The sequence below is a fragment of the Cuculus canorus genome, chromosome 3 (genome assembly GCF_017976375.1).
Source record: "Cuculus canorus isolate bCucCan1 chromosome 3, bCucCan1.pri, whole genome shotgun sequence".
NCBI classification, from domain to species: Eukaryota; Metazoa; Chordata; class Aves; order Cuculiformes; family Cuculidae; genus Cuculus; species Cuculus canorus.
In genome coordinates, this window is record NC_071403.1 from 47,882,901 (window position 1) to 47,907,460 (window position 24,560).

The window sequence follows — 24,560 nt, forward strand, 5'->3', positions numbered from 1 at the left end:
TACAAATCAAGCACATCTGGGCTACAACTTAACTGCAAAGGGCAGGCAGAAAACTATTAAGTCTTATTTGAATTTCTGTCAGGCATTCATGTTCTGAATGATATAAGATGTTACAGGCTCTTCCCCTGCCTGTTCTCTCTGCCACGTCCCCCCCAATCTTTTCTATCTATCTTTTTTTCTCCCTTTTTATTTTCCTCTCTTTTCCTGACTGCAGAAAACTACTAGAAGACACCCTCAAGGGAGGCAAAAGAGGACCATCAATGTCTCCTCTGAAAAGACAGGTTTTAAGCACTCCAAAAGAAGCACATGTTCAGTCTTCACTCTAAGGAATTCTCCCTTCTGTCTGCCTGCCTACCCAATTGTTGACTGATACTCATCTGACTGGCATTCATGGCAAAGGTTATGTTTAGATAACCCACTGTACATCTAACTGTTTGTATTTCATCAATCCTTTCACTGCTGTATAAGCTTCAGCCTCTCATTTTATTTCTCTATTCTCTTACTTCTGTCCTAATCCCTACAGTCTCTGTAAGCACAGAAGACTATTTTTTTTGCACTTCTGATCAATTTGTTTTCCTTTTCTAGACATGGAAAAACTACACAAGCATACAGGTTAGGCTGAACTATGCTCACATAACACGTAGCAGCACATAAGCATTAAATGATGAAACTTGGTCACTAGAATCAAACTTTCCCCTATTTCTCTTGAATTTCAAAGGGCTACATCCAATTCTGAACAGTCTGACAACATTCCAAGCAGTCTGGCAACAGAGTCACATTGCTGTTTTGCTTCTGATTTCCATCTAAACCACGCACTCTCTGCTGGACTGCTCAAATTTCTTGCAAGTCAGGTGAAAAGTCCAAAACTGACAGAAACCCTTCTCCTTTGGACTGCTTCATGCCAGCCAAAATATATACTTTTCTAAAATCCTGTTGAAAAAGATGACTGGAAAGGCAGCAATGCAAGACCATCAGGGTTACCTGGATTATATTACTTTGCCTAGCCTACAGCACTTGATATCTGTGCAAGCTCTGCACCAATCTTCTCAGTAGATATGAGATCAGAGGGAAGAAAGAATCAGCTTTTGATAATTTAATCACAAAACACAGTGGCAAATCAGTACTCCTAATGTGGGGTAGAGGGCATCCTTTGGGTCACTCTAGACTTTAAGATCAGAGAAATGCTCAATGATAGTTTTGGCTCATTATTTGTTTCCTACCCGCTGACACTTAAGTCTGCATAGTTTTTGCCCAGTAAAGGCATTTTAATGCAGATATCCCCGTGGCTTGATAATCTTCCAGGGGCAAGAGCAGTCTGGTAAGTCTCCAGGGACATAGGTGCTAGCAAGCTGAGGACATACAGCTCTGCACCCTCCTGACCAGGCACTTTGTTCTGCTTCTTGTGACATCTGGGAGAGAGAAATATTTAATGGGCGCTTATAGCTCTCCATTCTATAAAATGTCCAGGAGTAAAATCAGCTCACTCTCCCTACTGCCCCTTTTCCATCGTTCTTTTTAGGTCTGGAATCAGCCCTGCTTCCATACAGAAACACTTAGAGGGTTAGAAGGTAAAATCTGCCCTTCAGGCAGAGGCAGGCAGTGCTCCAAACGCTCTCGTGCTTCCTAGCTCAGGTCATCCACCTCCACAAAGACAACATCCAAACAAGGTGCTACACCTTAACTGCCCACCTGAAGCATATCCAGCTTCTCAGCTAAACTGGAGGAAGAAAATGGGGCTGTCTGGCCTTTGCACTACCCAGAAGGACAGACTCCAGACTACTGCTGCCTGGAAACATGTGTCTCTCCCACACTGAGCAGAGACTGGAATCCAGTTTTGCATAATTCCCACCAAGCAGAAAAACCACTCCCACTCTGTCTGGCCACACCCCAACAGCAGATGTTACTGAAGACAGGTTTTTGGTTTGTTTGGTTTGGTTTGGTTTTGGTGGGCTTTTTTTCTTTACCTGATGAAGGGGACATGATAGGGTCGTACAAAGATGAAAAGACAAACACCAACAAGCTGTGCTGATGTCAGCTGAATGTAGCGATGAGTCCTGGAAATAGCTTTCTGAAGCTGTTCCCCCCACATTTTTCTATTCGTTGTACTGGAACAAACAGAAAATCATTTAATGGAATCAAAATAAACCACATACAATCAATAAAATAAGCAGATTAACTGTGCCTTAGGTTTTCAGATGTTCCATTAGGCTGTAGAACTGGTAGTGCTTGTAGGATGCATGGCAGAAACAGATAATACCTCCTTGTGAACCAGCCCAGACTTAGCAGTGTCAATGAGCCTAGGCACAGTGCACAAATACACCTACCCTGCTTCATGATGTAAGAGAGATTTTGTCTACTATGCTAAGAAAGATCCATGCTCACATGATGTTTGATACCCTCATTCACTGGGGATAACTGGAAGCAGACTGTAGTAATCACTATAAAAACAAAAATCCATGTCAACCTTATGTCTTGCAAGGTTTCTTGTGCTCACAGTGAAGAAGAGATCTTCTCTGGATCTTCTCTAACTGGGAGATGACTGGCTATCTACAGCTGTTGGCTGTTCTTAGCTGGAGGTTTGTGGGTGGGTGCATATACCTCCACTTCGGCAGACCTAGCTTTTTCTTAACTCCAAAGTCAACCGAAACATGCAGATAAACCCCTGTGTGGTGTTGGTGGTATAAGTGTTAAAACAATATCAACCATCAGAATCCTTCTCTATCAACATAAAGATCTAAGAGACGTAGAAAATACGGTGTATTCTATTGTACAGAAGTTCACAGAGAAATAGCACTTTCAAAACCACCCCAGTGCCATTTCTGAATGGCAAATATATCTCCACCTACAACTACAAGCCACAGGCTTTGAAGGAAGTATTCTATACATCTGACCACATAAAAGAACAACTCCAGAGGCTTTTGTAGGGCTAGTTCCTTTTGGGAGTGAAGGTGCTCTTTTTAGGTTGTTTTTTAATTTGTTTTGAGTTGTGAGCTGGTATTTTCTGTTACAGGTTTGGTGTTTTACCTACCTGGCATTCACTATATTCCCTGCATTTAATTCAACCATCTCTTCAAATCCCACTGCAAATATGTCAGGAGGACAGTTATCATCTGTTGACAAGAGGGAAAAGTAATACATGAGTTACTATTTTGTTGTTTCTTTTAACTACCTGCTTTCTAATTTCTGTCAGAGATCATTTTTGTAGTTCTATGTTGTATATCCTCTGCCAAGCTATATTCATAGCTCCTTTAATCTAATCTCACAAAACAACTCCTACAGTTCCTTTGAATTTTTTTCCTGTTTTTCTCCGACCCGTTGGTCTCCATCTCTCTTGCAGGAAGCAGTTCAGAACAGAGCATTAGATCATAGCAATGTCAAGATGAGAAAATTTTCAATGTTCTCTCTTCTCCACCCTGCACATCACTAAAGCCACATCTCAATACCCACCATCTTTCACCCACTTGTCATTTTACCCAACATACTTTTACTTTCTGACCCCAATTCCTATGTAACTGAATTTACTGTCCACACACCAATACACTGCCTGCATTTCAATGCCTTTAGTAAATTTATCTACTTGTTTAAGGAAGCCTTAAATGTTTCTTCTTATCTTCTTTCTTCCAAGTCCTTCTTAGATCACCTGCACTTAAGGTGTAGGTCACTCTAGAGCACAGTGACGCTCCCTTGCCTGACCCAGGCCTGAGGATATTACCCTGACAAAACATCAAATGTCAGATGCTCTCATAAAATAGTGTGAAGCACATCTGTTGACCCATTAGGTCTGTCCATTGCCTACAATGATTATTATTTTTTTTAAAACTGTCATGTGGTCAATGTAATAGGAACTTAATTCAACACGAAGACCTAAATAGTAGACAATCATAGGAACCCAAATCAGATCTGCCTCAGAAAATAACATAAACAAAAGTAAACCATACAGCAACTCTCCGTAGACACAAGGGTGAAAGCAGCACGTGACAGTTATCCTCCTTTACTGTCTTTACATGACAGGTAGTGTCATGTGTGTATTTCCCATTAATAATTTTGGACATCTGTCTCTGATATTTACCTATTCGTGTAGGCACTGCACTGACATTACCATGAACACAGACATTTGCACGGTCATACCCTAACTCCACCCATTGACATAACTCGGCTCTCCTCCAAAAGCTGCTTTAGGCCTATCATGTTATGGTTTCCTGTACCAAGTAGTCACAGCTTCTCTGCTTCTCTCAGGGGAAGGACTGGCAATGCTAGCACATGACAGGCTCTTAATAAATTTTAATAACATGGGCGTAGTCATGTGCTAACACATCTACACTATTTCTGAAACAGACTGGACCAATCGCACACCAAAGCCGCTTGGAGTACAGTGGCCTGCACCTAATCACATATCCATGCACTCAGGCACTAAGGGATCAAATGAGACAACTTGTACAAGTAGCCAAGGATTTGAGGAACGAATTCCTGAGCTTCAAGGTTAGGCACAGGACTATCCCTGTGAAGCTAAATGTTCCATAGTAACAACAAAAGCACAAGTTTTGCCATGGCCTTGCAACCACTCAATTTTTAAATGTCTAAACATTCACTTTTCATTTCCCTTAATCAAATCCGTGAATCAATTACAATACCTAACCTTGTTTTGTAAATAAGAAATTCAGCAGCCAATTTAAGCAAGCCACAAGCACAAAAGCTTCCTATACTGATAATACAAAATAAAAGGAAATTGCCTTCAACAAAATAAATTGTTTTGTCTGAAGGCTTTGATAATAACATTTCCAGACAATCTCAGAGTCCAGATTGTACAGATGTTTATCACCAGAAAAAGACTAAGGAGACATTCTGAAAGCACCTAGGCATATAGCTCCCACTCACAATGAAGAACAAAGAACAGAGATATGGAGGAAGAAAATTAAATATGGGATGGAGAATAGGCAGATACACCCCACAGTGGCATGAAAGAGACCTCTGAACTCTGATCCACTGAAGATTCATAACAGTCACGTGGTATAGACTCAGGAGTTGCTCTGACTGTCAGGAGCCCTTCACACACCATTCACTGCTGCAGGGAGTGCAACACAAGTCTACATGGAGCTGCACACACCTTTAAGAACTGACAGAAAATACCGTTAAGATGCACCGCCTTTGAACGGAACAGCTAGTCAAATCTTGTGTCCCAGCAAACTGTCTCTAGAGATGCCAGAAAATATTGCTTACAGATGTTGACTGTGAAGCCTTACCCTGAAATTCAGAAACTCCAGAAAGCTTGGGAGAATCCAGCAGCCAGTCAGTCAGCTCACTGGTACCGAGGATGTTGCTTCGAAACTGCTTCCCCCCATTCACATTCCAGGTCCCCGTGGCAACACGAATGCGCTTGAAGCTTGTGAATTCAAATTGACGCTCTGACATGGCCTTCAAAATACTTGGAGTTACTGATGGAAGAGAGGAGAGAGAAAGAGAGTGTGTAAAATAAAAACGTGCTGTAAAAGGACAGAAAGCATACAGACAGCAGCAACATAGTCACTGTGAAAATAATGATGTTGCCCTAGCAGCACCAATACAAAAGCTAAGGAATAATCCCATTGGCAATGGCAGTAACTACAAGATAATGGGAGTTTAACGTCAGCAAGTTTTCTTCCAGAAACTAGGCAACTTCTGAAAGCTTGTGAAGGGCTGGTCACTCTCAGCATACATTTTCCTGCACTTCTTCAAGAAATAAGCAAACAAATTCTTTTTCCTCCCTTAATCTTGTCAGTTTAGCCTACAGTGATCAAGCGCATTACAAGTTACAACTGAAACTGAAGCCCTAAGAAGTTTAGAGTGTGGAGGGAAAGGTGCAGAGCAGCACAGAGTTTTACATCAGTCCAACACTAGCACTGTTGTGGCTCTCTACCCTGGTCAGAACTCCTCAAAGGAAACTGCTATATTTGCTTTCTTTTGACAAGCACAGAAAATTAGCTGTGTGCTTTTTTGTGTGTGAGCAAATGAGGTAACTTTAATCTTTAACTTAGTGATTTGCATTGGAAATCAGGCACAGAGAAGTTATCTATATTTAACTTGTGGACTGCATCAGGGAACAGCTCCAGGATTGAAGTGGTGCCTAATGGTTCACATCTACCCTACTGAAGTCCAGTAGTTCCCTGAAGCAAACTGATCACCTGTTGGTACAATTGCACTTAGGTGCAATTATCCTATATCCTGTATTTTAAATACAAGTATCTTCTCAGAGAGAGCTAAGTTGGATTATTCTAGATGGGTGCAAACAAATGCATATATGTTGTGGACTATTAGGGCCCTGGAGTAGAGCAAGGAATGAACCAACATAACAACATAAACGTGCTTTTATAGATCCAAATGGCTAAAAGCATGTGCAAACTGCAGGACAAAAATGACATAAAAAATCTGAGCTCAAGAGACTTCCTTGAGACAAACTCGGGCAGGACCAGGCTGGAAGTATTGCCCTAAAATACTCCTCTCTGGTCCAGCTCCTCTAAACTGTCAGAGGAGATCACCATCAAAGAGCAAACAAAAAGTCCAAAACAAAATAAAAGAAATAAGCACAGTAGAATGAAAACACAGTTGTGCTACAGCCACTTGAAAGCAGTGTTTTAAACAACAGATTTGTGCAAAAGCAGCTTATTCATTGATTTTTTTCTAAAGGGTGCATTACTTACAATGGACATCTAAAAACAGACACAAAAGCAAAGTGAAGGATATACACTGGCCTTACCCAGCAGTGCAGTGTGGTCCATAAGCATTTTGCCTTTGTCTGCATATTCCTCGCTGAAGAAGTCACCCATGAGCAGCAACTCGATGGCTTCCTGCTTTACTGCATCAAAGAAATTTGACTGAATGGTGCGAGAGACAGAACGGGCGCCATCCTTGAGTTTCCCAACCTACATCAGACAGGAATCATCAGTGCAAGTGACAGTGAAGAGTAAATTGGACATCGTTCTTTACTTATGAATAAACAGTTTTGCCGTTTTTCTTTACCTTGTGCTTCCCCTCAAGGGCACGACTGCCAGTAAATACTCTGCTCAGATTATGACCATTGAGAGTCCACATCACTTTGTAGGATTCCACAAAGCGCTCAATTATAGATTTAGAGTTCAACCCAAGGCTCTCTAATTGAGCAAGCAGGATCTGGATTAGGTGCAGAAGGAGAAACAACAACAACATTGTTCTTAAATGTGTGTTTGTTTTTTATCCTCAGTTTAAGTATTCCAGCCAGCACGATTCTGTATCATAAAGCTGGCAAGACAGACTTGCATAACTGAGGCTTATGCCCTCTTTCCTGATTTTCACATGGAACAATGTATGCAGTACAGGCATCCACGAAAGGTCCTCTGACAAACTCACCTCCAGTGCAATGAAGGACTGTACACTATTGGTACGATCCAGGCAGTCCAAACAATTCATTCGAAAAGTACCTGTCTGCAGACTTTGATAATCAAGCAAAAGAGGAGGGAGGAAAAAAGGTATATTTTAAAATAACATCTAATCATGAGTTGATTGAACAAGATCATCAAATGTTCAGCCTGAATATTCCCACCCACATCTTGATGGTGCAATCACATTGTGCAGAATGTATTTTATCAACACGTCTCATTACTTGACTATGTCTGCAACACTGTACAAGCAAGTCCACGCACTGGTAGTTTTGCAGATTCCAAACATGGAGATGAAGTTAAGCCAAATAACCTATTTAGCACCAAGACTACACTTTGTCTCAAAACTGTATTTCGAGATGGTCATTTACGTTTATGGTCCAAACACAGCAAGAAACCCAGGAAAGCCAGGACAGGTGGTACCTGGCTATGCTGGGATAGAGGGGCAGCAACACTCACCGTGGACTTACATTCTTGCCCTTTGTGAAGATTCCAAAGTCTTCCCAGTGCAACTTCAGCTGAGGCCTCAACAAGTTTTCCAGTTTTTCAGTTTTCCCACCTTTTGCAAATTGGTGGTAGTCAAAGTTTATCATGGGAGTGTCCGCCGCGTGGGAAGAGGCCCATAACAGTTTCTGTTTAGACAGAGAATGAAGGAAAACAAACCCTGCTCCAGCCACAATGTAAGGATTGATACCAGCACACCTTTACCATTACTGAACTTTGACTGTTTATCATGGTTTTAATATTGAGAAGCTCATAAGGAGTTTTGAAAGGCCAGACTTGAAAACAACAACTGAAGTTCCCCATTTTGTTTTCTTTCCAAAAGTAAACAGGATTGTAGCGCCCCAATTTTTTTCTGTAACTGCAAAGTATCCATCAGAATTGCTGTTGTCTGAACCTTGGCTCCTGGCAGCCCTGCAGCAGTGGGCTGCAGCCTCTGTGTGCAAGGGTGTACAGCAGCAGTGATGGCAAAGGTGTCCTGAGCTGTTTGAAGGAGAAGAGCATAACAGTCTACGGGTATATTTTTTAACTGTTTCTGAAGTGCCAAAACACGGGAAAACACGGCCCAAAATTTAGGTAGAGGGTGTCTGGGTAGGAAGTAAGAAAGAAATTACGTTCCAGGAAACATATATACAAAAGTGAAAGAAGAGGCACAAACAGCCTCATTATTTCATCTTCAATTTCCACGACCTTACTTGCATTTCCATAATCACCACAAATTTCATTAAAGTATCTGTAATAGATATGACAAAAATGCATCCTGCTCTCCATGACAAAGCCAGAGAGACTAGTTCTATTAACTCTAACTATGCAAGCCTTTGCCCATTCCCTTCCCTCCTGCACAATCTCATCTCAAGAGACAGATGCTTTTTTCCACTTAGATTGTGACACAAAACTGAACAAAACAATTCTTATATGATATTACAAGGGTACTGCAGCAGTTACGCCAGTATAATCATATCAAGTAAGCCATTAAGCCTCCCCTGCAGAAACAAATTTAAAGGTGTTGCATGGTGTTTGGAGAGAGACGTGAAAAATAGATTTCATTACTGTTACAAAAGCCAAAATCCTTGGTATCTGCTTTTCTGTTGTCAACACTTCAGCCTGCCTTTACAGCTGCTGGCACCAGTAATGCACTTGAAGATGACATTTACCCACTGCCTCAGTGGAAATCATTGTCAGAGTATTTGTAACTCTACACTATAGCACTGCTTTTATCGTAAACATAATTACATCTGCTATAGGGGTTGCTTATGAGAGGAACAGCATTACTGGGAACAGTATTGATTTTTGGTCTGGTAACAGCTGATTTAGGTAACAGCTGTTGCATAAACAAATGGTAGAGGTGACATTCTGATCAAGGAAACCCAGCAGCACTAATTACAAGACTATTTTGAACCAACTCTGATAAAAACTACTAAGACTGCAGCAAGCACCAGGAGAAGGACTACAAGCAAAGGAAGATGGAGAAACAAAGAAATAAAGTAATGACAGAAAAGGAGACAAGTTTTCATTCCTAATCATTCCCCTATGAATTACTTTCTTTTTGATTCAAACTCTTTAAAATCAAAGAAAAAATTAACTGTCACTTTTTTTCCCAAATATTCATTTATTAGAACACAAAAGTAAACAAAAAACAAGAGGTGGTTGTTTTGAATGGGCATAAAACTTCAGTTTCCAGGGCTCTCAGTCTAAATCCTTTCAGCTCGCAGACGGCTTTCATAATTTCTTTATTTTCAAACATCAATTAAGTTTAACAATTAAAACATATCTCTATTTAAAATAAATGAATGAATGTAAAGTCTTTATTCTAGTGATGCCCTGTTTCTGACAATCTTTGTGTGACACTGGACAGAACACTGCCTTCAAGAATGCAAGTGCTTGATAAAATGTCAGTATTAAGTTAACAAGAAGTCAGATTTGTTTTCTGCTAAGTTATTTGACTATTTTGCAAGCAATTATCTCTTCCGCTGAATTTCAATATTTTTGCAAAATAAACTATAAAAACAATTTTAAAGATAGGAAAATCAAGAGATTACAGAGGCTTATCCAGCTCATGCAAAAATTCAATAAGAAGCTGAAAACAGAAGCTAGACTTCACTTCTGTACCTTCCTCACTGCCTTGCAAGCATTAGTCATAATGACCTTCTTTGACCATATTCTGTTCTGGGGGAGACTTTCAATTTGTCAATTTCTATCAAGGAAGCTGATAGCCTTCCCCAGCTCTTTGGGAGGAGAAGGAAATGGTTAGACAGAAAAACTGCCAAGAAAATCAATATACTCCTTTTCTCAAGTACATTATTCCAATAGAGAGGGGGAACAAATCAGGAACTACTATTTAACTACAATTTTCATTTTGCTTAGTTTCACACAGTAACCATTTGAACTCAGAACTGTGTATCATTATTACCAATGATAAATGCCAACACTTATTACAAGTGTGTACTTAACTATTCTTCATATTATTCTTAGGAAGATACACTCCAGAGCATCTATGTCAGATTTCTAAAGCAACAGGCACTTAAAAGGCAGACTTCCATCAGCCTCCAGCCAGATTCAGGCAGTTATGCTCAGCTGCAAACCTCACTCAGTGCCAATCTGCAGCTTCAAGTACACATTAGTTTTAGAAATCCAGCCATGAGAATAGCTGCACTGGAACTCAGCACAACTTTAATTCTACAATACCTGACATTCTGAAAGCATAAAGCAGATGCTTCTAGGTGATAGTTGTGCCTAGGGACATGTAGGGGCAGGAAAATCTCTCTCTTCACACACCATACTGTCATATGGTGCTAAGGCAGCCCATTCCCATCACAAGAAGCAAAAGACAGCTCTTTCCCACTACAATCAGAGCAAGTCAGCTTGCTTATGCTCAGTGAGGCAGCGGCAGGGCCTGGCCCACAAGCAGTTCTGGCAATCCCATGAGGCACCTGACTGCATACGTGACTGACTTACCATGAAAAAGTGACCACGATTCATGCCAGCAAACACAAACTCCCCTTAGGAGAATTAGGGCAGTTTTTTTTTAAAGTCCGGTTAAAGAGAATGTGCATAAAGGTGTAAAGAAATAAGCATGAAGGCAGTGCTGGAAATTAAGCCATAAGACTATGAAGCACCATTCTCTTAGTATGTAACACCTAGTAAAGAGATAACATCATTTCTTAAGATATACTCATCAACACCTCCTGGGCCAGAAGGGAAACAGAACAAGATGGATGCTATGGGGAAATCAGCAGCTAGAATAAAAAAAAATTTTAAAATCCTATTTGCTTTTACCTTAAAAGCTCTGTTGAGCACCTCCTCCCCTCCTCTGCTTCCCAACAGGTTAACGATCACTTGTTTTCCATACTGCTCTTTCAGAAGCATCATATGTCTACAGCAAAAGTAATCATAGTAAGTACTAAAAAAAAAAATCCATTACGTTGCCTACTACCTTTTTCAAAACACAGAAGTAGAGATCACTGGTTGTTCCACCCAGCAAAAAGTTTCAGCCACAGCAGCTACCAACATCTTCCTCAGTTTCCTTGCAATCAATTATTATATAGTAAAAATGGTCACAGTACCTAATTAATGGTCACAGTATATTGAACTAAACTTAAAAAAACAGCATATTAGGAAACAAGCCTAGGACTCCAGTGACAAGGCCAGAAAGGCACAAACATGCATGTCATAGCGACAGGGTTTAAACAGCTCTGAGCTAGCGCAACAGAGACATTTACTCTCAACTTAATAAAATTAAGCAGGAAAGTTAGTCATGGTAAGAACTGCTGTCATGGATCAGACCAAAGGTCCTTTTAGCCAAGCAGCCTGGCTCAGATTCTTCAGGAAAAACACAAAATAGGACAAGTAGAAAGTGGTTTTTTTCTAGCATATATCCCAAATCTCTCAAAACTTGACATTTAGGGACTATCAAGTCAAGAGCTTTTATCCAGATGCAGAGGCACCCATTCTCCCTGCAATTATTTTTTTTCAAGTTGGCATGCTTGTGCTACAGGAGCTGAGCTGGCTCATCAAGGAACAATTAGGTCTTAAAGCCATCTTCCATCATGGAATAACAACACTGTAGTAGTACTTAAGAGGAACTGGATAGAAATAGACAAGAAAAATAAAATACACACTCACATAAATGAAAAGCTATTACATGCTGCAAAGTGACATGTAATGGCAAAGTGTCAGAAAAACAGCAAGCACACATCTTCTGGCAAGCACTCTTAAGTCCTATAACCAGAAATAAGCCACACAAAAGCATGGAAGGGGAGAAAAGAAAGAAAAATTTATCAGTACAGCCTTCAAGAAACATCATTAAATATATTTTCTGGTGCTATTTATGTTCCTGATTCTGCAACTAGTTCTTTCTATGCCAACTCTTCCCATACATTTGCACCTCTCTGATCCCTGCATGAGGATACCACTTCTCTGACGAAATTGCTTCCTTACAACAAAGCTGCTGAAGCTCCAGTCACCTACTGGAGTACTGTAAGCAGAGCTCCCTAAGGATTTCTCAGGGAGAGGGGACAAAAAAGATCCGCTAACAAGACTACCATTCACTTCTCACAGTGCCTTCTCAACATATTAAGTGTCAGATGGGAAAAAACGTAACAAGCTAAATCTACTCTTAACAGTCTCAGGAAAGCTGGTGCAGGTTGTTAAGTTTCAGTGTCTTTTTCCACATAAGCAATCCCATATTAATTGCCCATTTTCAAAGGACTGTCTTTTGCAGGTCTGTAATCAGAGAGATCTCTAACTTCATCTAACCTAAAGGCTTTACTGTAGACAAAGGAGAGGAGGAATAGCAAAGTTGATCCTCATGTTCATATTTCTTACAAGAAAGCTATTCACTGGTAGCATGAGGGTCAGAGAGAAAAGATTTTCTGAGCTAAATGGTCTTAAGAGAGTACCTCTCTCAACTTCTTGAGCAGCACGAGAGGAATTCTGTGGAATGCAAACCTCTAAAATGGAGGTCCGGAGACACTTGCAGGGCAAAGTATTTATGGCAACAGATAACCACATGTCTCAAAAGCCTTTGAATTCAGTAAGATTTAAGAGCCTTGAAAATCCTGGAGAATGTAGACTAAGACTCTTTGGAGCAGGGACTGTTACACTGCAGAGTCACTTTAGATTTTAATCCCAGTTTGGGGTCTTCAGTGCTGCAAAACTGTTCACAGTCACTAATATCATGTTTGCTAACAGTTGTAATAATTGAAATAAAGGAATTAACAGGCCGTACCAAAAATCAACATAAATTCTGATTTGCCAAAACCAAACCAAGACAGATATTAATCACATGACCTGGCACTTAAGGTTGAAAACTTCCCATGGGCCAAATCCTTCCTGTCCTTTTCAGGCAATGTTCTCACTGATGTCCATGGGAGTTTGCCCTTAAAAGGCAGCACTTCATAGTCAGACATAGAAAAGAATAAAGCTAATGTATGTCTCTTTTCACAGTTGCCAGCTGACAAGCAAAGTATTAATAGTTAAAAAAGGTTTACAAGCCAGTGTTTGGGTAAAGCAGAAAAGCATCAGCATGACAGCATCATACAACACTGATCATAGAATAAGACAGTGTTATTTCTGTACAGCAATAAAACAATAAGGAGAAAAACAAATCCAGACTGGAGAGGAAGCAGTGTTTACTTTTTCATTGCCTGGGTTACACTGGTAAAGAACCTAAAGTTCTGTATACCTTAAGAGTAATTTACATTTGTTGGCTCACAAAGGGTGACACAGATCTTCCTTCTACATACTACTCGGTATTTCTTAGCTTTTATAGAAACAAGCCAGGAGACCAAATTAACTCAATTACCATTGAAAATAGAAAAGAAAATGCACAAAAATAAGTGAATAAATATAGTAAACCCACTTAATAATCCCACAACACCCAGACAATTTGCAACATCATCTGAGAGATATTCCACGTCTCTCAGGATTTACTAGGAAGACATAAAGCTGTGGAATCTTGGTTAAACGCCAGGCTGCTGTGTTATTGCTGAAGTGGAATGAAGCTTACCTGTCAAAGGCAGGTGCATTAGCTTCCAGACCTCTGTTAAGCCTTAGATGACGAGAACCCACCTAAAATAAAATATTGGAAAGAGAATAAAGAGAGAAACTTCTTAAATCGCTAGTTCGCTAGTCTAAATCACTAGATGTCTCCCTTTTTCCTTCAGACAAAAGCATCTCTCTAACAACACCAAGCACCTCTAACAGACTCCAAACACCCACACACATAATACCCTTAATACAAAAGCCACAGCTTTCATTACACAACATTTACAATTACAAGTGCAAACACAATTATCATTAAGCAAAGGGATACCTACACATCTTTTTAATGGCCAAACAAACCACATTCCTTTGCCAGCTTCCTCTAGCAAATACCCAACGCTGCTTCACATGAGTATGCTGTGTGCCCAGCATTCTTCCTGCCTTCCCTTCACAGAAAAGGCTGCAGTTATGCCAGTTCCATGGGTTGTGTGTTCTGAACTCTTTCATCTTTCATTATTTACAAAAACCAAATAGCGTCAGAAAATATTTGAAAATATGAAGGATAAAATCCTATGCCTTCAATGCAATAGGACTTTTAATATGGATGTCAACAACAGTAGTCTCAATATCCCTTTGAATGCTAGCTACTATTTATTACCGTAAGCAGGAGGCTTCTTCCCTCTCTAAAAACTACAACGCTAATTAGTTATAGGATCGTGCATTGCTTCCTCTACTTCATCATCTTTGTTTTTCATAAGGTTAGTTTCTGCAATTCCAACACCAGTGCCAGCACACTCACATCCAAGGAATAAGAGTCATGTGTACTCACCAACATAAATGAAAGCTGCATAATCTAATACAGATTAGGGAAAAAAACCAGACTGTGTCCTTACCAAAAAGTTTTAAATCCTGTTTAACTAGAAATGCTATCCACTACCCAAAAATACTTTGGGAAAAGCTTTATGGCTTCATAACATAAAGAACAAGAGTACTGGATACAGCTGTACCATGGGCAGGATGTGTGCACAACCAATCAGGCAGACCTGCTTTATATAGAGAAGCAAATATTGCACTGGATAGCAGTAACAGACAACAACACAGATCATCTTCCTTTTGGGCTAAATCCAGTAGTACTGAATGGTACTTAGGTGCTAGATTTAATGATAAAAAGTATCAAATCATCTTTGAAGAATCTAAAAAAGTAGTTTTATTATGTATTTTCTCTACTAACATATGTGTATATACGTGCATACTTATTCTAATTGCTTATCCCTCTGTTCAGAGAATGCAGGGTGCAAGAATGCTTATTTGAGCCTGCAACTCTATATAAACTGTGTCACACTCCATATGTAACCTGCTAGGGTTGATGCTATAATCTCCTGATGAAATCCTACATCTCTGCCTCGTAGAAGATCAGATTAGACAATCATCACCCTTTTGACTGAAACCTAGGAAACACCCCATCCAGACATTACACTTTGTTTCAAGGTAACATACTCCAATAGAGCCCCTGGTATCCCTAGATACTTCAGTTTTATTGCAGAGGTCAATATCATCAAGCAAATAGAGCATTTCAGAAGGAAAGGTTATTTCAAATTAAATAAAAAGAGTTACAAAGACATTGCTGTAAACTTCAGCTTGCATCATTAGGATATAGTCCCTTACAAAGAGTTCTCTGTAGAAGCACACAAACACATGAAAATGTTAAACTTCCATTAACTATATCCATTGGCCCAGTTTAGTTCTGTTTATCTAAACACATAAAATTTCCTACAAGGTAAACTTAAAAGGGAAGAGCTCAGCATTTGCATGGAATGAACTCTGCAGCTGATCAAAAAAAAAAAAAATTAAATGTTATGTAACTTCTAAATTATAAGTAGCAAGAGATATAAGTAAGGGAGGCTTTTAGATTATTTGTTTACCTGAAGTGCCAGTTGCTCCCAAAACAGTGGAACAGAACCTCTGATCTGCACAAAGGAAGACACATCATCATCCAAGTAAATTGTCTGCAAAAACAAAACAAAGGGAAGGAGTTCTGCAGTTAGATCTATCGGTCTGTGACCCCTTCATCAGGTGACAGTTTAAGACACTGAACTCAAACGGTAAAAAAAGTAAACCATGTATCTTGCTGTATCCGCTTACTGCTCAGCCACTCTTTCATAGTCTCACAGCCAGTGGAACAAAGAACAGCGTATTGGCTTTCATGTCATCACAGCAGATTCAATTCACTACTTACCAGAAGTAAGAGAAAAATTTCAATACCACCGCAGCAAGGAAGGAATCTTTCATCCACAATGAAAATGGATTTGATCTACTGGTGGAAACGCTCAGGAAGGCCAGCCATATGGTCTCCCTCTGTCTCTCTCGCAAAATTTAACCGTGCAAAATGTCATTGCTCCTTGTGACCAATGATGGGTAATGTCAGGTGTGGGATAAGCTTATCTCTTGCTTTATTTACTATTTCTTATTCCACTGCATGTTGTGCCCTGTCAGAGTGTCAAAATAAATCTCAGTGAAACCAGCAGCCTTGCCACTCCCATTCTGAGATACAGCAAACAGCATGTATACTGCTTTTCCAGGAGGCTTATAGCAAGACGCTTCAAACTCCCAATTTCCTTCCCTAACCAGACCTCAAGTTCTCCCTTAATATTTGTTCTTATGATCACTGCAAACACGCTGATTTTGAGTCAAGTCTATCTGAAGTACAAAGATTGATTTCCCCGTTTGCCTTCTCCCTCCACCAGCCCCCAAGCAAAGTGTTACCTTCTATGTTAAGTTAGCACAAAAGGCACTATCTTCAGATTCAGTACAACCACAGAGCAACTGCGCAAAGCCAAGCTCATTCCCCTGGCCTATACTTAGCAGTGGAATCCTGGCTGTTTTCCATGGGGGATACATAATACACATGATACGCATCTTTGCTATCTCATGCATGACAATGAGTCTTCTGCAGCCCTTTGGAGGAATCGTATCCAGGTCATTCAGGTAGCTGTGTCTCTAACCACATCATATCATTTAGCACAACTGCTGCCAGCTGGCTAGTAGCTCCCAAAATAGAAAGGAACATGAAAATGGGTTACTCTACAGCTTTAACGTGGTTTGTGCTTTTGGATTTGCCACTAGAAATGCTGGCTGGGTGGCTCAGGGGAAGTGCCTTCATTTACCTTGACCTCTCATTTTTCTAATCACTACCAATATACAATTTTTAGAGCTATACTTCTTCTTTTTGCGTGTGTAGCTACACCAGAGAGGCAGGTATTTAAATATTCTGTCACCAGTATTATCTAATAATCTTCACAGTATTTTTGCAGAGCAGTTACAACCATCCACATTTCACTAAGATGAAAGACTTAAGTGGCTTTGTCAAGGACACAGTGTCAGTGTTAGAATGATGGCTAGCCCAGCTGTAGAGCAAAACTGTATGTTTCAAATGTTTTTAGCCTCACACCAATGAATTAAGAACTCTTCTCTTGCATCTCATCCTACCACAACCCCTGCAAGAGGGGGGTTGCTCAGAGAAGCTTCCTTGTGAGGCCTGCCTCACAGCTTGAGTAATGTGGCTCTAAAGCACACTAGCAGTTAAGTTTTCTCAACACTGCCAGCATCTGAATGCAGGAACTAATTACCATGGCAACACACCGATGCACCTCTCTTTGCGCTTATGTGATCAGAAGAGTTGGACTACAGGGAGGAGCGAACAGGCCCACCTTCTTCCTCTTTATCACATTCCCACCAAGATAGGTTGTACCAAGATGAGTCAGTGACTTCTAAACACTGAATCATCTTTTCCCTCACAGTCATGGATGCAGAGAAGGCAGTTCTAGGGTAAAGCAAATTTGTGTAGCTCATCTGACAGCCCCAGCATTATCCTGACTCACACTAAATAATGGTCATGAATCTAAGCAAAAAAAGAGTCAGAATTGGCTCACTTTAAACTTCGACACAAATCATCACCATAGTGATGACTGAAATGAAATATGTAATGATGACGATTACAGACAGTTTTATATGAACTGCAAGCTGGCCACACAAACAGCCTGCTACAGAGAATCAGTTTTCTTTACAATCTTTTGGAATATCCCATTTCCATAACTAACTGAAAAATCGACAGCTCAAGTATCTCTCTAGCCAGCTCTTGCAGAAGTCGCAGCTGCAAATTCTATAGACCCACTAATTAAAAGATAATAATAATTCTAATTTTAATACCTACAGTTGAACATCTTTCTGCACCACAGCTTAAACGGAAAATATTTCACCACAGTTACAGACCATGAATAAATAACCTGCCTTCTTTATGTCAAATACAGAAGAAAAAAAAGACCAAACTTTTCTGCCTTTCTGCATTAACAGATGCTTATATTTCCACTTAGTAGTGATTTAACATCATAAGAGTTAATAGATGTTTGTTACTACTATCACTCATATTTTCTGTTCACTATTTTTTATCTATTACCTCTTGTAACTGTTTTCTGCTTTATTAAGCTGTCCACTTGGAACAACAACAAAAAACTGAAACTATTTTGGGATCATTCCTGTGATCTAAACAGGATGCCCACATCCTGATGGGACGGGGACATCCTTTGTCAAGATGAGGTCTAATACAGAACTCCCCTATGATGACAGCACATTTTAAAGAAACTGACATTTTTATGCACATTGCCACATACCTTTTAGAAATTCAGATGTTTTTGAACCAGGAGCCCGGCCTCTCCAACACAGTCATTCACACAAGGTTCTTCACATTAGCATATATTCTTTTTCTTTTCCCTTACAAGCCTCATCATTCTGTTCTCTGAAGCAATTCTGTGGTCTTTCACAATCCTTTCACCTCATTTTCATGACCCAGTTGAATCCAAAATTATTTTCTTAAAAGCTGCTAATGAGTTGGAAAAAGACCTAGCATTTTTCAATGAGTGGGAGAGTAACATCCTTTTCTGCCACTTATTTCTTCCTAAACAGACAGTAACCATTTCACTAAGCATTACAACTGTGCAAATCTTCCCTGAATTTCAGCAACATGTACCATCCTTCATTCATCACTCCAAGCAACATTACCGCTGATCTTGACATTGCCTTCTACTATGTACGCCCTTGACATTGCAATAATAGCAGCAACGACCTTCCTACCGGCAGCTGTCTTAAACAAGCAGGTCGAAAGATTGAGACTAAAAAGACTTTCCAGTTCAGTAATGGACATGATCTTAAACACCCATATACACTATACAAAACCACATTTGTTAAAAAACTTACAGAAGCACTGATAACATATCCAGGTTAAAATTTCACTCAAAAATAAAGATTCCAGCTTCACTGCCTATGCAACTACAGCATTTATGCATAGTTAAGTACAGAATTTCTTCTCATGTTCTTCCAAGCTTTGATCATTTTTTGTTCACAATATTGTTTTCTACAAGCACATACTTGCCATTCTAGTTTTGACTTTATTACCTTGTCCTCTAGCAGATCCATTTCTCTTACCCTAAGGCACTACACAAAAGATGAACAGTTCTTTAAGAAAAGAAGCTATTCTTTCTTAAAAAGCCCTTTATTTCCAGAATTTTCTTTTCTTCGTTTTCCTTAACTCATGGACAAGAAATACATCCAAGAAGACCACAAGAGTTTTCCTTTAACAGTTCATCAACAATCATTTACATTTTGGACAACACTCTGTCATTAGGGTTGACACATACTGCTAAATCTTTGTCTTTGTGCTTCATAGAACTATTGTGGAGTTTTGTCTTCTGTCTCAAATCCAAAATGGAGCAAGCTGTTGCTTACTTTCCCCAGAAAGAATGTTCATTCACACCCAACCCTCAAAAACACTCGAGGACTACTTCACTAACCTTGAAGGCTCTGGCCCATAGAACAATCCAATACAGTTAGCCGTATTGATTTTCAGACAGGTTTCCTGCAGTCTCCCATCAGACAACATAATAGCAACCGGATACTTAACCCATGTGGAAGACCTCTTTGCCTTGATAATAGATTGCCTCTCCTCTGACCTCTAGTGTTAGAATTTGCCATGCTTTTCTTTTGACTTCTGCTGTCTTAGACTCTTTTTGTGGTCTTTCCCTGATGCTATGACCAAGGGTGATAATGCTGACAGTTCAAGAAGACGTTTTGCAATCTCCCTCTTGTGTTGCACAGGGCCAGACCTCGCCCCTGTGATCTGAAGAGCTTTCCTGGTAACACAAGCTTCATGCACAGGTACTGCTAGCGAGCTTCTGTGCAAGAAGCAAAGTGGTACCACTTCTGAGCAAGAAGTAAACACCTACTTCAATCATCTGGTATTTTAATACCAGCATGTTGCTCCCATTCATCATAAGGAATAATTTATTCACTAATTTCCATCACTCAGCTTCATTAGAAGGAATTAATTAGCCAGTCGCAACTTCAAATGGCAAAATTCATTACAGACTCAAGAGGCATAGAGACACAGTCCATGATGAAATGGATACTCACATGGTTTGTTCTGGGATCCCCAGCCCAGCCACACAACCCATAAAGAGCCCGGGTAACAGATGGCCTAAGCATACCTCTCTGTGAGTCCCTTTAACTCAGACCACAGGATCCAAAGATACACTTGCCAAAATAATCCTCTTTGCCCTGCCTGGGGCCATACTAAAACTTGATCCAGAAAATAAATTAATCACACGATTGCATCCATTCTTCTCCTGCAAAGCCATCCAACATAGTCTATGAGTTATTGTGAAATAGGGCTCATTTTTCTTAACCCAGGCCTGACATTTTTTTCTTAAACTGGAAGAAAGGGAAAAATAATCCAAATTCATGACATTTCCTTTTAATGCATTGTCAAAGTTTCCATTTTCTTTATTGAACAGTTCCATCAAGGGGAAAACAACTGAAACCAATAATTTGCCTTTGGTAAATTGGAGTTGTTCCCTACAACACTTCCTTACTGACTAAGATATTAAGAGTTCAGCACAACTCTTTGGAGGATAACTGGGGTGGAGCCGAAATGTTAACAGTGACAGGCACAAAAACTAAAGAAAGAAAGCAGTTTCTCAAGTTATCAGGAGAAAAAGAATTAGAAGAATGTGATACAGTTTCAACTTCAGGGGATTAGTAGGGGAGGAAGAAAGGGTGAAGGGAAACATTTAAGCTATTACTGGGGAACAGAGTGTGATTTTAAAGCTACTTGAGGACAAACTGCAACACTGCAAGTAGAGAGGGCTGCCATCCCGTTACAAAATACTGGCAGCAAATCTGAAAGTACATGTCAGGGAGATTTAAAAAAAGCCCTCTTTTCCTGTCATGTTTTGGTTTTCCTTAATCGTTTCCTACCATTTTTAGTTTCTTCTTTTTCCTTTCTAAAGATGTAAGCCAACTCATCAAGTATCTGAAATATCTACTAGTAGCGTTCTGGTTTTTTCAAAAAGCAAAAGTGAAGTGAGATCTTTAACTTTTCCCCCCTTCTCAAATACTGTGAGTCATGGCAGCTAAGTGAGCCCACAAAAAAATGACTCATTACAGAGCTAAAATGCCACAAGCCTAACTCAGTGGGAGACAAAGTATACCATATATGCATAAAAGAGCTGCCTGGAGATAAAACTAATTGTTTCTCCCTCATCTAAAACCAGAAAAACGTTATAAGTAATTCCTGTAAAGTGGGAGAAAGTCCTGGCTTTTCAGAATCCTCGGGTGCTATTTATCCATGAAAGCACACAGCCAGCATGGCATTATACCGTACAGGCTGCAGCAAATGGAAACAAAATGTTATTCAGCCAAGATATTACCTCATAGGCGATTAGTCAGTAGTCTACTATGAAATAGGAGAGAGTTTATTCTAGGACTCTTCCTTCCTAGTGGTAAGTGAATGCCAGTTTAAACTGGATCTCAGGCATGCCAGTGGTTAGCCCAACTTCGTTTCCTTAGGACACACAATTTGGTAAAATTAGTGTTTATCACCATGAGCAACAGCAATCTTTTCTTCCAAAACCACACAGTCCTTTAAAATTGCTATACTTTTCAACCTACTTGAGCCTTTCACCCTATAAGCATTTCACTCTTGTGCTCTTGCTTGCTCAGTTGCAAAACACGCAAAAGCCTTCAGTCCTCCCACTGCTCGGCAGCCTCTGGCTGCATAGGAACAAAAGCTCAGCAGTTCCCGCGAGGAGTCTGACCCTGACCCAGCTCCAGCTAAGGGAAGCATTAGCAACCAAGTACTGTTTTGCCACTCACCAGGAGCCAATCCCCAGGTTTTCCACTAGGATGCAAAGGCCATCTTATTTTTCATGCTAATCATTTGAAACACAACGTTCTCCAGGAATATAAATAAACAGAATTAGTTACTTCTGACCCAACTAGTGAGCAGGACAGCAGAAATATTTCCCATAATTAGACAAATGCTAAGGGCAGTGCTGCAAATGCGAGGTTGCTCTGAAAGAAAGCTGACAACCCTTTCTAACATTTTCTTTCCTCTGCATTTCAGGAAGAGAACGGTCTTCAAATCCTGAGTAAAGTACTTTGTGCTAATGCTCACGAAAATGCACTCAACTAAAATAGCAGACAGTACCAAGTTATTACTTGAAGTGGCATATGTCCCTTCTTCTGTTCCCAAGTTCCAAGGGAGAATTCCACTTTTCGGAGACCAGACCTATCTGCATCCCACAATGCACTGACAGACTTTTTAGACGCTCAAACACTAAATGGAAAGCTGTCAGGCCAACCTACTGAAAACACAGGCAAAGCAGGAAAAGGAAGGACACGAGCAAAAAGACACCCACATCCCCAATGAGAACTCTGACCACTGGGCAGAAAGTCATATGTGTTACCTTGCGCATGCTTTGAGCATATCCTGGTGATCAAATGTCACTGACAGGCTGAAGAACAACAGCCTGCAACTCCTCACGGCCTTATGCTGAGCAATGCAGCACTGTCAAGTCTAAGGTAGCTCTACACGAGTCCTTAGGCAGAATCTAGTGAAGATGTTAAAGTTATATCATCAAGGAAACACCTTAGAGGAAATCTTGAAAGTGCCCACACATTGCTGGATTTGGGACAAACAAATGCCTGAAGGTAAGCCTACATCATGCAGTGGGATAACAGAAAAGACAGCACTGAGTGTGAACTGGTACGCTCACACAATGACATGAGGAAACACTAGTGCTGAAGTACAGGCACTTTTAAGCAAGAATGCCACTCTCAGCATCCAGGCACAGTCCTACAATGGCACAGTTATAACTCTTTAGGAACAAGTAACGACACAGCTAGCTTAAGTATCTCTACGCTACACCCACTGTTTTAAGTAGAGATGTCTCACCAGCCTCCCCTTATGACCATCATTTAAGCGATCTACTTTCATTGAATGTGCATCTACGTATATAGACACATACATACACATATAAACAATCAATGCTACATACGCAGTTTTGTGGATCTGCTCAAAAGACACTGAAAACAAACAAATTTTAGGACCAGATCCTTGTCCTTTGTTGATAACTGTTACCAGCCATTTGGCTATTCTACTTATACTGACGTCTATTTCTGTATGATGGTTCTGACTGCTAGTAATTACTACTTCCATTCAAAGAGGAAAAGGTGATTATACTTGAATAAGAAAGCTCTCATATCATCTGGAACAGAATATTGCAGATTCTTCAGGGTCCACTGCTTTTTATTCATTTCCAAGTTAGTAAGCTAAACCATGTGTAATAAAACCAAATGACTGTTATTTTGTTTGGCTGTGCCAATCAAGGGAGCCTGCTGAAGGCACTTCACCCATATATTTTGTCTCAGCATGAGCTGGAAATAAGGTTTTTACCACCCAAGTATACAAACTGTGTCATACTACCTTTCACTGGAGAGAATCCCCCACAAAGCAAAGGGGAATATAAAGCGAAGTCTCTTCCAACATGACTTGCATTGCAGTTTGCCTGAAGTCTGAGAAGATAGTGTTATTCTGTTTCCTTTACTAGTCAAAGATTATTTCGACTCCCAATGAACACAGCTCCTTTGCTGGTCAGCTTCCTCTTAACTAGAATGTTGCTTTTGAGTGCTGAAAGTTCACCATCACCATTGCATAGCATACACCAATTACCTTCTATAAATGTTTGTTCTCACTGGTCTGCAAAAGCCCTGTAAGGCGGAAAGTTAAGAATCATCCTAATTTTATAGCTGAAAAACTTTCTGCACAAAGAAGTGATGGTTTCAATCCAATAAGACAGATACAAGTAACTTGAAACACAAATACTGAGGCGCATAAGATTTTATATGATTCTAAGTGACTTCCTCAGCGCCAAAAGCAAATTTCAGCCCTAGTCTTTGCTGAAAATCACCCCCAGCATCCTCAGCCAATTTTTTTACATCAGTACAGACACAGCTATGCCATCGTAGTGCAGGAGACTTCAATGTCTAGCCCAGCAAACCTGGTGGTATAGACTAACAGAGGTACTTAAAATTAGTGAAAGAGAAATGAAGTGTAGAGACCATCACTTTACAGAGAAACTTTCAAGCTAGTTCTTGTCTAGCATTTTGTACCATGGGAAACATGATGAATTTTAGAAAAATTGTAACTTAAAATGTATGCAGAATGTATGAAAGTGTGACATTTATTCAGGAACAGATTTGTTCTTTTGTTTAATACATCAGCCTCATGACTGATAATTCTAAGCAAGTTTCATGCAGTTGAGAAACTTACTGTTACACATGGTGATTTTGCATGAATTA

General features: G+C 40.0%; 1 protein-coding gene across 3 annotated transcripts in view; it reads right to left on the reverse strand.

The window, feature by feature from the left end:
• Positions 1 to 24,560, reverse strand: part of SYNJ2 (synaptojanin 2) — a 70,796-nt gene that overhangs the window by 22,077 nt on the left and 24,159 nt on the right. For 2 of the 3 annotated variants that reach the window (XM_054061523.1, XM_054061524.1), the window contains 10 exons: positions 15,794 to 15,877; positions 13,897 to 13,958; positions 11,166 to 11,262; positions 7,848 to 8,020; positions 7,360 to 7,441; positions 6,994 to 7,143; positions 6,731 to 6,896; positions 5,241 to 5,432; positions 3,029 to 3,110; positions 1,965 to 2,105 (listed from right to left, as the gene is read on the reverse strand). In XM_054061523.1, the coding sequence (XP_053917498.1) occupies positions 1,965 to 2,105; positions 3,029 to 3,110; positions 5,241 to 5,432; positions 6,731 to 6,896; positions 6,994 to 7,143; positions 7,360 to 7,441; positions 7,848 to 8,020; positions 11,166 to 11,262; positions 13,897 to 13,958; positions 15,794 to 15,877 (1,229 nt within the window). Of the gene's footprint in view, positions 1 to 1,964; positions 2,106 to 3,028; positions 3,111 to 5,240; positions 5,433 to 6,730; positions 6,897 to 6,993; positions 7,144 to 7,359; positions 7,442 to 7,847; positions 8,021 to 11,165; positions 11,263 to 13,896; positions 13,959 to 15,793; positions 15,878 to 16,107; positions 16,244 to 24,560 lie in introns of those variants that run through there. The other variant, XM_054061525.1, reaches the window with a different exon arrangement.